Source organism: Monodelphis domestica, chromosome 1 (genome assembly GCF_027887165.1).
Source record: "Monodelphis domestica isolate mMonDom1 chromosome 1, mMonDom1.pri, whole genome shotgun sequence".
NCBI lineage: Eukaryota > Metazoa > Chordata > Mammalia > Didelphimorphia > Didelphidae > Monodelphis > Monodelphis domestica.
In genome coordinates this window covers 507,058,474-507,075,000 of record NC_077227.1, presented here as the reverse complement: position 1 = coordinate 507,075,000, position 16,527 = coordinate 507,058,474, and the positions used below count along the sequence as shown (strand labels likewise).

The window sequence follows — 16,527 nt, the reverse complement described above, 5'->3', positions numbered from 1 at the left end:
ATATGTCTCAGAGAAAAAAAAATGGTAAAAAGTAAGGCTTACCTCTGTGGATGCATTGTTAACACAGTGTTATGTCAATACTTATAAAACATGGAGGACAGGCACTAGAACTCACACAGAAAGGGTTTGGCACTTCAGCCTGATGATCTGTCTTCCTAATAAAAGCTAATCCTGGATTGGCTCCTGCGGTAAATCTGAATGTAAAGCTTCAGGGGATTGGCTGAAACACTTCCTGAGCGATTATCTTTGTGCAGCCCTGGTGAGCAGGAGCCATCCTGTGCATAGAAAAAGACAGGCTAAGCTAGGCCTTTTTCAGCAAGGAAAACTTGGGAAAGCAGCCCCGGAGTGAACTTCCTCCACACCCTGATTAGATTTCTGGGCCAAGGCGAGAGCCCTCACTCGGCCTGCCCAAAGCCCGAGGTCGGGGAGCCAGGGGGAGCCCGGCGGCTGGAAGGAGTTCTGAGAGCCTTGAAGCCTCCCCAGCTCCCACACACACACACCCAGACAGACCGGCAGACAGACACACAGGACAAGCAGCTCTTCTTTCAGGGACCAGGAACACTCCCAGCAGTTTCTGCAGCTACCAGGCTGGCCCGAGTCTGCCCTCAGAGTCAGGGGAGGCTCCAGGGAATGGGAGAGAAAGGGGAGAAATCCCAGGGCTCCAGGAGAGCTAGAGAAAAGGAGAAAAGCCCTGGCGCCCTACAAAAAAAGGGGCATTGCACATCAGAGCGACCCAAGTGCTCCGGGGCTGGGTCACTACACTACCCCTCGGCCTGATCCCTGGGAGCCCTCCAAGAGCCCGGGCTGGCCGAGTGGCAGGGCTGGCCCACAGAGCCGAGTGGCTAGAAATGCCCCTGTGGTAAGGGATTTACAAGCCATCTCCACTGCGGAGGCGGGGGAAGGGAGCACTTCGGCTAGCCCGGCCAGGGGGCCCTGTGGGGTCTGCCCCCTCTTTGTTAATGCACTGAGGAATAACTGGGCTTGTGGCTCTCAAGCCAGATGCCTGAATTCACCAACTTCTTCTCCCCTCCCCCCACCCCTGAGGCCTGCTAAACCTGTCAGTTAAACAAAAATCCTGACTTCCGTCTCAGCCTGCTCTGGCTACAGCTTCCTGACTATTAACCCCCTCACATTCAATCCCATTGGAAAAAAGTAGGCCCAGAAGAAGACAACTGCGGCGATTTCAGGACCCGTGGAAAAATACTGGCTTGCATTTCACAAGGAGCTGGCTAGGACCTCCTGCTGTGGGGGCACCCCAGCCCTGAGCCGGGGAAGCCATCTGAATAAGAATAGGGGAAGATGTAAAAAATTAGCCAGGGGAGAAGGAGGCCAGCAAAACGCGGGCCAGAGCCCACATTGTGGCCTTTCCTGATGCTGTGAGGGACACAGAGAATCTAACCCACGGTCTAGCCCGATCTGGAGCAGAACAATGAGCTTTTTAAAAGTGTGTGTGAGTGTTTTTTAAATATAGAGTCCTCTATCCCACGGGCCTTTTTCCCCTGGAGGCAGGTGGGGCAGTTATTTAAATGTGTTGCCCAACCTGGGAGAGCCAGTAGGGAAAAGAGCATTTCCTATATCTGTGGTGGAGGGACCTGGGTTTGAATCCCAGCTTTGCTACTCTGGACTTCTGTAAACTTTAGTTAAGTCATTTCTCTTCTCTTTTCAAGTTTCTCCACTATAAAATAATCTCCTAGGTTTCTTCCAGTTCTCTTTCCTAGGATTCTATTCTCCCCTTATCTTTGGAAGCTTATTCCCAGGAAGACATTGTGCAGAGAGAATTAGAATTTCAAATCTTACAATATTATGAACCCCTTTCCGAAAGGCATCTTATAATCCCAGCAATTCCCAAAGCATTATAAAATCGTTCCCTATGTTTTCTCCCAAAACCTCTTGCAATTTCCTAACTTGTGGCCACCCGGAGAAGGAAGGGTCAGGTTCCAAAGGGAAGATCTTCAAACATCCAGAAAGGTTTTTGTTATTGTTGTTGTTGTTGTTTAAGTGGAGAAACTACTGGAGTGATTTAAGTGGCACCCTGAAACAAGAGAAGCTAAATAAACATGGTTCTTCTGTGGCTACACCAGAGCTCTGGAGGCAGTTCTACCACATGCAAACGGGTTTCCTGGTTCCAGGTCCTTCCACACAAAGAAAATAGAGAAGAAAGCTAGTTCTCCCTGCCTTCCACAAGGGCAACTGATACCCTGCCTCTGTCATCCAGTGAGGATGTATAAATTCTTCTCCAGGGACTTGAAGGGAACAGTTCAGTATAGCAGAGACCCAATTAAAACACACAGACTAGATTATATGAATTGGGCCTTATCCTCTGAAACAATGAGAAGATCTGATCTTTTTCAGAATACAAGAGGCAAGAGAGTTACAACATTGCCCTCTACCCCCAAGTTACAAGCTTATAAATGAGAGGTTGGGAGGGATTGGATTTCTATGCCCCAACCATGGAACCTTTTTAGGTTCAAAAAAGAACCAAAACACCAAGACTTGGGTTCCTGGCTGGAGAAGGAGGGCTAATAGAATTTGATACTATGTTTGGCAAAGTCAGAAGGGGAGGTATTTACTGTCACCATTTGGCAGATAAGGAAACTGAGGCCAGGGAAATGAAATTACTCACAGCCAAATCTAGAAACCTTGTTTTAACCACACAGCTAAAGTATGGGTTAAAATTTTCAGGGCTGGCTGGGAAATCTGCATTGTACCATGTATAACATTGTTACCATGGGGAAAGGCACTCTGAATTAAAAACTACCAGCTCACAAAGGAATTTTAGGGACAGGAGGGTTTGTAAATTGGAGGAGAGCTGTATGATTGGCAGGGGCGGGGGCATTTTGGTGTCTAAGCAGGAAATTAAAATGGTCTACCTATGCCAATGGATTTTAACCCCACAGTTGTCCATTATATAAGCAATATTCGCCTTTGCCCTCTACAAATGTTTTTGGAGACAAAGAATAGGAAGCCTAACCAGCAGACTGACGAATCTACACTGTTTCAGAAGTGCAATTAACATTGCGAGAGGTATTAGGTTATCTAGAAAAGAGCTCAATTGGCTAAAAAAGGAACTATATAGTCAAGTGCAGTGGGAATAATCTATCAAAATGCATGAAAATTTAACTGACCACTGGAAGCTATTTTCTTTTTTTTTTTTTGAGTGAAATCCCTTCAAGAACCATAGAAAGGCAAAGCTAGAAGTCACCCTGGAACAAAAGAATCCAGAATGTCAGAGCAGGATAGGACTTTAGAAAACAGAAGGCCAGAGCTAGAGGAAACCTTAAAACCCCAAAATGTCAGAAGAGGAAGTAACCTTCAAACAAAGAAAGCCTGAGCTGGAAGAGACCTCTGAACATGGAACGTCAAAACTTGGCAAGACATTAAAACATAAATAATTCCATGTTGGTTAGAAGGAAGGGCCCTTAGAACAATAAACATCAGAGAAAGAAGGGACCTGAGATAGTTAGAACTTGAAGGGGCCTTAGAAGATAAAATATATACCTATGAAGAATTTGAAGGAACTTTGGACATCTAATTGAAGGGCCTTATTGTACAGATTAGGAAATAGAGGCACAGGCAGGATTCCATCCTCCCTGGAAAAGGAAAAATTTGACAAAGAATATTCTTTTCTTCTTTCCTCCAATCTGTACTCCATGATCCCAAGAAAAAGAAGTTTGTCCAATTTCTGTGTTATCCCTATTGGGAAATTGGTACAAGTTCAAACAAGCACAGAGAAAGGGGATGTTGAGAAGTTGTGCACTCAACAAAATGGATCGAATCTTATCTCTCTAACATTTCCAGGAAAGACCCCCTAATTTGGGGAGAAAATATGGCTACTGAAGACTGACAGAATACTATATGAGAGCTCTAGGTAATGCACAGGTCCACCCTGCACCCTATTTGCTAAACCTTTCATCCGTAGCCAGCTAAAAAGAATTCTAAGGCCTCTGGCCACTAGCCAGCCACATGACAATGACAACACAAGACCCATAAAACCTGCTCTCAGAGATAGTTCCTTATTCCACAGATGAAAATAAACACACTTTTAGTTATCTGTCTCAGCTTAACACACGTTTGTCTGTTATTTGAAGGAGAGGCTTCTAAATATCTTGTTTTGAAAAATTTCAGTTAAGTCAAGCTGGAATTTTAAAAGCAACCACAGTTACATAAATGTTCCATATCTGTCCTTTGCAAAGGTATAATTCTGTCAAGATAGGAATAAGGCAACTACAACATGTCACCGCTGTGGAGGAAGTTAATCACCTACATTTTTACCCAGGGGACAGACACAGCATGGTGCAGGCTCTCCCAAATGCAATGAAGCAGAAAGAACACAGGACTAGAGAGAAACCAAGACACCAGCTCTTCTATTAACTATGTGTGTGGCCTTAGGCAAGTCACACTCCTGGGTGGAAGGAGTGAGATGAGAAAGATCAGGGAAGATTTGGGGGCAGCAAGGTAGCTCAGAAAACCCAGGCCTGGAGATGGGAGGACCCTGGTTCAAGTGTGATCTCAAATACTTCTTAGCTGCATGATCTTGGGCAAGTCATTTAACCTAAATTGCCTAGCCCTTACCGCTCCTCTTCCTTAAAACAGATAGATTCTAAGACAGGAGGTGAGGAAGTTTGTTTTTCAAAGGGGAGAATAGGACCAAATGTTAAGAGAAAAAAGGAATTTGAAATTTGAAGCATGTGAGAAGATGAGAGGGTAGGAATTAGGCCAGCAAAAAAATAAAAAATAAGATGGTTCTGAGGGTATTCAGAAGGACCTCATTTATCAGAAGGAAAATAAAAGACCCGAGGCTATTTAATAATATTTTTATTTTTCTATTTCCATAGTGTTTTAAGGGCAGCCAAGTCAATAAGTGTCAGGCCTGGTCTCCTCTTCATTAGTTCAAATCTGGCCTAAGACACTAGCTGTGTGACCCTGAGCAAGTCACTAAACCCTGTTTACTTCAGTTTCTTCATCTGTAAAATGAAAGAAAGAAAGAAAGGCAAACTACTCCAGGATCTTTGCCAAGAAAACCCCAAATGAGGACACGGAGTCAGACACAACTGAAAATGACTGAAGCGAACATAGCATCTTAAGATTTACAAAGAAATTTGTCTATAAAATCTCATTGAAAAAGATGCTGTTATTATCCTCATTTTGCCAACAGAGAAACTGAAGCCGAAAAGATTTTTAATTTTAAGTAACTTGAACAAGGCCATATTGCCAGGGACAGATGGGATGCAAACCCAGGTCTTTCAATTACAAGTCCAATGCTCACTCAACTGCCCAAAATTTGGGCAATAATAATGCTAACAGGAACAGCTAGGCATCTCAGTGGACAGAGAGCCAGGCCAGGAGATGGGAGGGTCTTGGGTTCAAATTTGACTTCAGATGCTTCCAAACTGTGTGACCCTGGGCAAGTCATTTAACTCCCATTGCCTAGACTCTTCTGCCTTGGAACCAATATTGACTAAGATGGAAGGTAAGGGTTTAAAGATGATAATAATAATGCTAACAATAAAAATAAATATACTAATAATTTGTACAATAGTTGGACATATGTTATCCTATGTGATCCTGACGACCTCATCTATAATGTAAATGGGTTGATTGTTTCAGTCACATCCAATTCTTCTCAACTCCATTGGCGTTTTCTTGGCAAAGATACTTCAGTGGTTTGCCATTTCCTTTTTCAACTCATTTGACAGATGAGGAAAATGAGGCAAACAGGGTGAGGCGAGTTGCTTGGAATCACACAGCTAGGCATAATTTGAATTCAGATCCACTGTGCAAACTGGCTGCCTGCGGGTGGATTAGGTTCTCTCTTTCCAGCTATAAATACAAAATTCTATTAGCAATCTTGCAAAGTAAAAGCTAGTGTTATCATAAGGAATAAGGAAAGAGATAAAGCAAATGAAACATCCAGAGTTTAAGTGACTTGTCTAGGGTCACTTAGATGGTGTTCGATATTGGCTTTGAGCCCACTTTTCCTGATTTGAAGCCTAGCACTAATCCCCTGCATAAAAACAAGGCATCATTCAATTCCTGTTCCTCATCTCAGCGCAGAAGCTCAACACAAGAATGAAACCCATGGTGCTAGGCTCGGTACAACTACAAAAACAGAATCACAAGTCCCAGATCACCTCGCTGAGAGTTTGGCAGAGGGGTGCGACACCTTCTCAGGTCACAAATGGGCAGAAGGTTAACTGCATCCAAAGGTTTACAGAAACAGGAGCTCTCCAGAATCAATGGGAAAAGACCATTACCCACCATCTAAATCAGGGAAGGGTTCCTGGAGGAGGTGACATTTGATTTGAGGTCAGCAAGGAAAAAGGGGAAAGAAATAGAAATGACATTCCAGACCAACAAAAGGAAACCAAGAGGCAAGGAGTCAGGAAAACACAGCTTAGAAGAGAAATGATACAGGATCAGGCCAAAAAAGGAGGGTAGTCCTTTGTAATAGAGGGCCCGGGTTTGGCAAAGGAGTCCGAGGAACAATACAGAGCCACTGCAGAGTTTTTTGGATTTTGTTTAAACCCTGACTTTCCATCTTGGAAGTAATACTGTGTATTGGCTGAAGGCAGAAGAGAGGTAAGGGCTAGGCAATGGAGTTGAGTGACTTGCCCAGGGTCACACAGCTAAGAAGTGTCAGAGGCTACATTTGAACCCAGGACCTCCCATCTCTAGGCCTGGCTCTCAATCCATTAAGCCACATAGCTTCTCTTCACTGAAGAGTCTTAAATTAAAATGGCAACATGATAATAAGTCATAGTTCTATATAGCCCTCTCAGGTATGCAAAGTATTCTCTCACAATGTTTATTATTTAGTATTCAAAGTATTATTTTTCAGCATTTAGTATTCAAAGTATTCAGATTCCAAATTAAAAAACTCAAAAGTATTCAAATTTACTATTTAGTATTCAAAGTATTATTATTCCCATTCTGCAGATGAGGCAAGAGAGGCTCTGAGAGGTTGTGTCTTGCCCAAGGTGGCAAAGCCAGCAAAGTGTCAGAACAAATGTTAGAACCCTGACTCCAGCACTTGCCAAAGACTACACAACACACAGAGATTAAATTGGAAGGATTATTAGAAGCAGCTTCTTTGGGCGTTTTTTTAATAGTTAACAGACTGAATCTAATCTCATAGAAGTAGAAACAGAGAGAAGCATGGGAAATAGGGACAACTAGAGAGAAATCCAAGCCTAGAGACAGGCTCGAATCTGATCTCAGACACTTTCTAGCTGTGTGACCCTGGGCAAGTCAGTTAACCCCAACTTCTAGCCCTTACCTCTCTTCTGCCTTAGAACTGATATTCAGTATCCATTCTAAGACATTAGGTAAGGGTCTGAAAAATTATTTTTTCCTTAAAGAAGGCTATGAAATAGAACTGACAGGCTTTGGTTGTTGGTTGGACAGGAAAAGTGAGGAAGGAGGAAGCACCAAAGATTTAACTCGATTAAACTGATCAAACTTATCAAACAACTACTGTGTGCCAGGCACACAAAAGGTGGTGGGAATACAAACAAAAAAAATGAGAGATCCTCCCCAGGAACTGACTTAAGGTAACAACACGTACTCTTATAAGTAAATCCAAAGGGACAAGAAGGACTAGACTTGTAATTTCACTGGTTTGGGGAGCAGTCAGGTGAGGAAACCTCTCTCAGACCCTCAGACCTGGAAGGCAGTGAGGGCCTCCTCAACTCCCCTCCTCCCACCCCCAGCTTCCATGCCTTCCTTCATCCCACCTTGGCCAAGAAGCAGTCCTCAATCCTCCTCAGCCTTAGTGTCTTCCTCCCCTCTTGCACCCCTAAATTCACCCGTATATCTAGCCAGCTCACAGTTTTCCATAAGGCTCCCCCCATTAGATGGTGAGTTCCTAGAGGACAGGAACTGAGGTTTCCATTGTCTTGCTGCATTTTTTTTGCTGCCTGCCCCCCTTTCTATCCCCAGCACTCAGCATAGTTCCAGGCACACTGCAGCTCTTGGGTTCAGTAGGGGATTAACAAATTCTAGTTCATGGAGTGAGCACAACTTAAGCACATTTGCCCAGGCTTATCTAACCCAGTAGATGTCTCAGGCAAAACTCGAACTCATGTCTGGCCAGCTCTAAATTCGGAGGGGTCAAACATTGGCCACGTGGCAACCTGCAGCACTCTCAAGTGAGCAAAATCAGAATTAAATAGAACTGGGAAATCTTTAACTAAATAAAAATCGAATAGAGCATGTTATTGGGTGATTTCATGTTATCCAACTCTTTGTGACCCCATTTGGGGTTTTCTTGGCAAAGATCCTGGAGTAGTTAACCGTTTCCTTTTCCAGCTCATTTGACAGATGAAGAATATGAGGCAAATAGGGTGAAGTGACTTGCCCAGGGTCACACAGCCAGTGTCTGAGGCCGGATTTGAATTCTAGTACTCCTGACTCCAGCCAGCACTCTCCTGTAGTCACCCATACAACAGAACCTAGAAAATGTCAATATGTCGTTTTCTAAGTCAACACGAGGTCTGTGAATCCTTACTTATGGTTTAGTGGGTCCTGTTTCTAGCTGAATTTGATACCACTGCTCTAGACCATGTGGCCTCATATGAATACAGAGTAATTGGAGAAGAGGGGGAGGCAGGGCAAAAAGGAGAGCACTGAACACTTGGCAAATCAGGAAATGCCTCTTGGACTAACTGAGCCTTGAAGGGAAATAGAGTGAAGGTGCTAGGAGGCAGAAATAAGAAGGAAGAAGATTATAAGTATAGGGAAGAGATTGCAAAAACATGGAAACAGGGGATGAATGTTCTAAAGAGGAGAAAGTAAATGGGCCAGTTTGGCCGGAGGATAGAGGACACTCTTTAGAGAAAGTACAGTAACATGGAAAGATAGGCTGGAACCAGACTGTGATGGGTTTTAAATGCCAAATTCAAGAGTTCTTCTCTTATACAAAAGAGAATCAGAAAGCCAATGAAGCTTCTAAAGCAAGAAAAATGATATGGTCAAAGCTTGTGCTTTAGGAAGATAAATTTGGCAGTAATCAGTATGGAGGATGGACTGGCAATAAAAAGACTACAGGGGGCAGCTGGGTGACTCAATGGACTGAAAGCTGGTCTCAGACACTTCCCAGCTGTGTGACCCTGGGCAAGTCACTTAACCCCCATTGCCTAGCCCTTACCACTCTTCTGCCTTGGAACCAATACACAGTATTGATTCTAAGATAGAAGGTAAGGGTTAAAAAAAAAACTAGAAAAATATTACCAAAGTCTAGAGAGAAAAGTGGTGAACGAGAAAGAAATAAAGATGTTAGCAGAACAAGCTGGGTAATATGATATTTGATAAGCATTGATGGCAGAAGGGAATATTAATTCTGTTTTTGACATGCTGAGTTTGAGATGGCTATGAGACATCCAGGCAGGTACATCCAACAAGTAGTTTGTAAGACCCATCTGGAACTTCTGAGACAGGTAAGGGCTGGATGTCAATAAAATTATAACATTTTTTTTAATATGGGAGAATAGGCTAAAGACAGTCAGAAAGAAAACTGAGTATCTATCTTTCCATTTCATCCAAAGAGCCAATGCCCTATATGGTGAGATCTAGGTTGCAAAGTCTTATCCCTCTGTGACTCTGGACAAGTCACTTTCCTACTACCAGCCAATTTTCTTATCTCTCATCTATAAACTGGAACACTCAAGAGGCAGAATGATATAATAGAAAAGCACTGGCTTTGCAATCAGAAGAGCTGTGTTCAAATCTTGACTTTGCTGGTTTGACTTTGGGGAAGTCATTCAAACTCTCTTAGGCTTTAGTTTCCTCTTATATAAAATGAGGCAAATGGACTAGATGGAAAGAATACTGGACCTAGAGTCAGGAAGACCTGAATTCAAATGTAATCTTAGAATGAAAAGCAGAAAAGTGATAAGGGTTAGGGGCAACTGGGGTCAAGTGACTTGCTAGCTAGGAAGTGTCTAAGATCACATTTGAACCCAGATCCTTCCAATTCCAGGGTTGGCATTCTATCTGCCCCTTCCTTTCCTCCCCTTAAGGCATCTAACGTAAATATTACCCCCTTCATAAAACCTGATACTCATAACCAGAAAGATTATTTTTCAATTCTAAACCCTAAGCTGTACCTTATTATGTTATATTTGATTAATCATTTAAGGCACCTAGGTGGTACAGTGAATAGAGTGCTACACTGGAAGTCAAGAAGACTCACTGAGTTCAACTCTGATCTCAGATGCTTACTAGCTGTGTGACCCTGGGCAAGTCATTTAACCCTGTTTACCTTTTTAAAAAAATTCACTTACTTGGTGCCTACTGTGTGCCAGACACTGTGCTAGGTGATGGGGACAAAGACAACAACAACAAAATTCCTGACTTCAAGGTGGGTTACAAGACCTATTTATGTACAATAGAAACATAAATATAGACAAAAGAATTACCAAGGAATGTAGGAAGGAAGGTACTAGGAAGTGCAGCAATCAAGAAAGACTTTCTATAATTGGTGCTTAAGCAATCTGAATAGGTAGGAGCAAGGAGGAAGTGCATTTCAGGTATGGAAGGCCAGCCTGGGCAAAGGAAGAAAGACAGGAAATGGACGGTCCTGTGTGAAGAACAGAAAAAAGGCCAGTTTGGCTGATCCATACAGGTAGAAAGGTGAGTGAAGAGCTTTAAAGACCAGTATGTTGTTTTATATTATAATTACGTGTGTGTCCCCAACTTGGTATCCCTAATACCTCAATGGGAATTTAATGAAAGTTTGTTAAATGAACTCTATGCTATTTCTAATTATTATAATTGTATACTACATCTAAATGTTATTCTGGTGCAATGGATATAGCCCTGGATGTGGAATCAGAAAGATTCATCTTCCTGAGTTCAAATCTAGCCTGTGTGACCCTGGATAAGTCACTTAATCCTGTTTGCCTCAGTTTCCTCAACTATAAAATAAGATGGAGAAAGAAATGGCAAACCATTCCAATATCTCTGCCAAGAAAACCTCAAAGAAGAACTGTCCATCAGTTGGGGCATGGTTGAACAAATTATGATATGCTAGTGAGGGAATACTATTGTGTAATAAGAAATGATAAGCAGGATGATTTCAGAAAAAGCTGGAAAGATCTATATGAACTGATACAGAGCAAAATAAGCAAAACCAAGAGAACATTGGACACAGTAACAGCAATATTGTAGAATGATAAACTGTGAACTATGAGAAACTTTGCTACTCTCAACTGTGAAAGGGAATTTTTTTTTATCTTACCTTAATCAAGTACTTGGAGTGTTCCACTCTTTTAATTTAATCAGTCAGGAACTGGAGGATCCTTTTGATAAAAGTTCACACCCTCAGAAGAGGAGAGGTGGATCCCACAGGCACTGGCAAATTAAGAAACTCTGATTCCTGAGATATGATGGAGAGAGCTGATGGGTGGAGAAAACTGGGTATAAGCAGGAGCCTCGGGGACCCTCAAGAGTCTTCTGGTGGCTCAGTCTGGTGTGGCTCAACTTGATTAGATATTCATCTCTGCCCTGGATTCAGCATTGATGGCTTTAGGAGTTTGGCTTCAGTGACTAGCTTGGGTTGAGGAGACGCTGGCTCTTTAGCTCTTCTCCTATCTTTGGTGGGATACCCTCTTTGGAGGCACTTGAATATGGATTTAGGGTATTTAGCTAGGCAATATTTTTCTACCTCCTTCCTACATTTCCTTCTCTTTACTATCTCTAGTAATAAAACTACTAAAGCTACTAACAGTATCATGACTTAAGAGTTAATTTTTATAAATAGAAACCACAATAACCTTTTGTAACTCTTAATTTGACCAAAATCAATTTTAACTCTTACACAACAATACAATGATTTGGGACAATTTTGAAGGACTTTTGACAAAGAATGCTACCCACCTCCAGAGAAAGAATAATTACAGTCAGATGCAAATTAAAGCATACTACCTTTCACATTAGTTTACTTATGGTTTTATTTTGGGGTTTTGGTTTTATATGAGTATTTTCCTACAACAATAACCAATATAGAAGTATGTTTTGCATGATAATAATGTATAACTCAGATCAAATTGCTTAGCATCTCCAGGACAGAGTAGGAAAGAGAGGGAGGGAAACAATTTGGATCTTATAATTTCAGAAAACATATGTTGGAAATTATTACATGTAATTGGGATAATAAAATAGTTTTGAATTAAAAAAAAAGAAAACCTCAAATGGGGTCACAAAGAGTTGGACATGACTGAAAAACCATTGAACAAAAACATTTTCCTCTTGACTTTCTAGATCATGAACTCTTTGATGATAGGTCAATTTTTAATATTTCTTCATATAGCACTTAGAGTAAATGCTTACTGAATGAACTGGGCAAGTCACTTTCCTCTGGGTCTCAGTTTACCCATTTTTAAAATGAGGGGACCAAGGGGCAGGTAGGTGGCTCAGAGGATAGAAAGTCAGGCCTAGAGACAGGAGTTCTAATTCAAATCTAGCCTCAGATACTTCCTAGCTTTGTGATCCTGGGCAAATCACTTAATGCAAACTGCCTAGCCCTTACCCTTTTCTTCTGACTTGAAAACAATACTCAGAATCAATTCTAAGGTACAAATAAAATTGTTTGTTTGTTTGTTTGTTTGTTTTTAAGTAGGATTTGAGCTGTGTCTTGAAGGAAGACAGAAATAAGAAGAGAACATTGGACAGGAGTCCCAGGGGACAAGCCATGTAAAGGCCTATAATCAGGAGACTGAATGTCAGGTCTGAGGAACAGCAAAGCCAGTTCTATGGCATCATAGCATACTTACAGAATAAATGATAAGAAGACTACAAAGGTAGAAGGGATCAGGTTGTGAAGGGCTTTAAAAAACAAACAGACTTTATAGGTGATCCTGGGTCCATAAGAAGTAGGTGGAAAGACAACATGGTCAGAGTCGCCCTTTAGAAAGATCATTTTGACAACTGAGAGATGGACTGGAATCAGGGAGAGACTTGGGGCAGAGAGTCCAAACAGCAGACTACTGAAGTAGGTAAGACAAAATGATGGGGGAAAGTTGTTGTTGGTCCATCATTTTCAAAGAGGACCAATGACTTCACTGGGCTATGTCTTGGCTTGTGCATTATTGGAGTGCAGTGAGGCAGAGTTATACAAAGTCATCAGCCTCCCTCTCTCTTCCAGAGTTATCCCAGTCCAGTCTGACGAAAGTCAAGATGAAAGTCAAGATGACTGGTGATGGCCTGGGACACAAAGACTTGCAGTCTTTGATGGCTCACCAAGCTCTAGGTGCCTGCTTCAGCTGCTTTCCTGGCTGTTGGAACAAACTGTTCTCATCTACCCATTCCACTGAGGGAAATCTTCACATGCTTGAAAGAGAAACCCCTAAATCACCAGGTTTGTGGCCCATTGGTTACCCTCAATCTGATTAAGCCCATCTGCCAGGATGGTTTATCGAGGTGCAGCCACCATGCTTGCTACAGATTCCTGGAGCCACAGGCAAGAGCCGAGTGCCATGTGGACAGTAAAAGTGAGTGAGCTGCTCTGAAAAGGGCTCAGGCAAGCCCTCACACCAGAGGTGTTAGACCTCCTTGAACACCCATCCACCCCTGTGAGCCAGTACTAGGGTGGTGGTAGTATAAGGAAAGAGGAAGCATATTCAAGAGATGTTATGAAATTAGAAACATCAAGACTTAACAACAGATTGGAGATGTAAGATGACTGCAAATGAGTGGTTGAAGGTGACACCCAGGTTGTAAACCCAAGGGTCTGGGAAGATAGTGGTGTCATTAGCAATAATAGGAAACTGGGAAGAGGACTTAAGAGAAAAGCTAATGAGTTCTGTTAGACACATTGAGTTTGGGATGTCGAAGGAATATCCAGTTTGAGATGTCTAATAGGCAGTTATGCCAGCCTAGAGGTCTAGAGAGGTTAGAGCTGGAGAAACAGAACTGAGGATCATCTGCATAAAGACAACAGACTTGATGGGAATTTATGAGATTACAGAGTGAGAAAGTACAGTGATCAAGAAAAGAGACCAGGGCGTAACCGAAGGATGCTCAAAGTTAGTGAAAGTGACACGGAGGATCCTGAAAAGGATAATGATGCAGGTAGGATGAGAACCATGAGAACAGTTTAGAACACTTAGAGGAAGGTAACTAGGTTGCTCAGGAGCTCAGTAGATATAGAACCAGGTCTAGAGACTGATGGTCCTAGGTTCAGATCTGGCCTCAAATACTTCTGACCTGTATGATCCTGGGCAAATCACTTAACACCAGTTGCCTAGCCCTTATTGGTCTTTTGCCTTGGAACCAATACACAGTACTGATTCCAAGATGGAAATTAAAGGGTTTAAAAAAGAGAGAGAGAGAAAACTCAGAGAATTAAGATCAGCTAGGTGTCATGGTGGACAGAATGAGGGGCCTGGAATTAAAAGGACCTGAGTTCAAATATAACCTTAGAAATTGCCTAGCTGTGTAACCCTGGGCAAGTCACTTAACCCCAATTGCCTAGCCCTTGCCACTCTTCTGTCTTAGAATTGATAATAAGAAGATAAGAGTTTTTTAAAAAGAAAAAAAAGGGGGTGGGAGAAAACTTAAGAGAGAAGAAAATATATAAAAGAAAATTATGACCAACAATATTAAAGCTACAAAGAGGTCAGGAAGAGTAAAGATTGAGAAAAGACCATTCAATTTGACAATTAAGATATCAGTGGTAACTTTGGAGAAAGCAGATAAGGTTGATTAGCTAAACTATGGGGAATTGGAAGAGAGTGACAGAAAAAGGTAGCATATAACTAAATGACCTAGAAAACAAATAAATTTTAATAACCCAAATTAAACACCAATAAAAGTTCTAAAAATCAAAGAAGAGGTCAACAAAACCAAACCATAAAAAACATCAAAGGAATAATATTTGTAAAGCGCTTAGCAGTCCCTGGCACATAGTAAGTACTAAAATGCTTATTTTCTTCCCTTCCCATTATCAAATTAATAAACAAAAAGAGGAGTCAATAAGGTTTTTTTCAGGGTGAGGGAGAACCAGGGTAGGATTTAGATATTTAGACAAACCTTTAGATAGCTTGATTTCTTAAAAAAAAAGATAAAAACTAAATTAGTATCAAAAAATGAAAAGATTACAGATACAGGGAAGACAGTGGGAAAACGTTGTGTAGATAGGAGGACTTGAGTTCAAATCCAGAGCTACCTGATTGCTATAAGATCATAGGCCTCAGCTTCCTCATTTATTGAATGATTGATTTTTAAGTCCTTACCTTCCATCTTAGAATCAATACTATGTATTGGTTCCAAAGCAGAAGATCGATAAGGGCTAGGCAATGGGGATTAAGTGACTTGCCCAGGGTCACACAGCTAGGAAGTGTCTGAGGTCAAATTTGAACAGAGGACCTCCCATATCTAAGCCTGGATCTCAATGCACTGAGCCACCCAGCCGGACTTTCCTCATTTATTTAAAAAACAAAAACAAACAAACAAACAAAAACACTTACCTTCTGTCTTAGAATCAATACTGTAAAAGCAGTAAGGGCTAGGCAATAGGGGTTGACTTGCCCAGGGTCACACAGCTACGAAGATTTGAACCCAGAACTTCTAGGCTCAGACAATCCACTGAACCACCCAGCTGTCCCAGCTTCTTCATTTACAAAATGTTGGCTTAGATGGCTATAATGCCATGAACTGACATGGAACATACACTTTAAAGCTAAAGATCTTCAGCTAGCAGAGAGAGAGAGAGAGAGAGAGAGAGAGAGAGAGAGAGAGAGAGAGAGAGAGAGAGAGTGTGTGTGTGTGTGTGTGTGTGTGAGAGAGAGAGAGAGAGAGTGTGTGTGTGTGTTTGTGTGTGTGTAAGTACACTGGAAAGAAAGCAGATTTTGGTGTGAGTTTCCTAATCTATAAAATGAAACAACTGGATTGGGTGAAATTCCAAATTCCCTTCTGCCTATAAATCCAAGTGGGGCCTCATCTCTTCATTTTACACTTCCCTTCCAGCTCTAACATGTGCTATGATGAAGGAAGAAAATCTAAGTAAAGAAATAGTATTTCATTTGTCAGAAGCATGGAAATAGTGTTAGAAGGAACTGAACAAGGCAGGGAACTAAAACTAGACTGGCCTTGGACTGAAAGCTCGGAACCTGAGCTCAGAAAATGTATAAAAGTCCAGGGGAAATAAGGAAACAAGATAAAAGCCCAACTCCTTTCTGGGGAGTGCAGCAAACTTGCAGATGATTTAACTGGGTTACCAAAAGCACTTCATTTGTAATGCAAAACTGATAGCCAGAGGATATAATGGAAATGAAGTGAAATTTCAGGGATGGATTTAAGTCTAAAATTACTACTTGACATTCACAGCGAATGCTTCTTCAAATAATGGGTTTGCAAGGCTGGTGAGCAGGGTGAGTTCCAAATCACAGGGGAGCTGACCACCCAAACACAGCAGGGGGCATTTCCTTTTACAGAGAGGGACTCATTGTCTGGATGTGAGCGGGCTGGGGGTGGGGTTTGGGCAGGGGGTGGGGGAGGGGAGGCCGGGCTCGCGGCTTCTTCCAGAGATGC

The 16,527-nt window shown here is 42.0% G+C and overlaps 1 protein-coding gene across 10 annotated transcripts in view; it reads right to left on the bottom strand.

Annotated features, from left to right (window-relative positions):
- The window catches only part of ZMYND8 (zinc finger MYND-type containing 8), a 133,419-nt gene extending 117,932 nt beyond the window's left edge, over positions 1 to 15,487 (bottom strand). For 2 of the 10 annotated variants that reach the window (XM_056813000.1, XM_056813005.1), the window contains exon 1: positions 43 to 881. In XM_056813000.1, coding sequence (XP_056668978.1) covers positions 43 to 56 — 14 coding nt within the window. In that variant the 5' untranslated portion in view covers positions 57 to 881. Of the gene's footprint in view, positions 1 to 42; positions 886 to 15,464 lie in introns of those variants that run through there. The other 8 variants (XM_056812990.1, XM_056812997.1, XM_056812992.1 and 5 more) reach the window with 6 other exon arrangements.
- Positions 15,488 to 16,527: the final 1,040 nt, after the last annotated feature.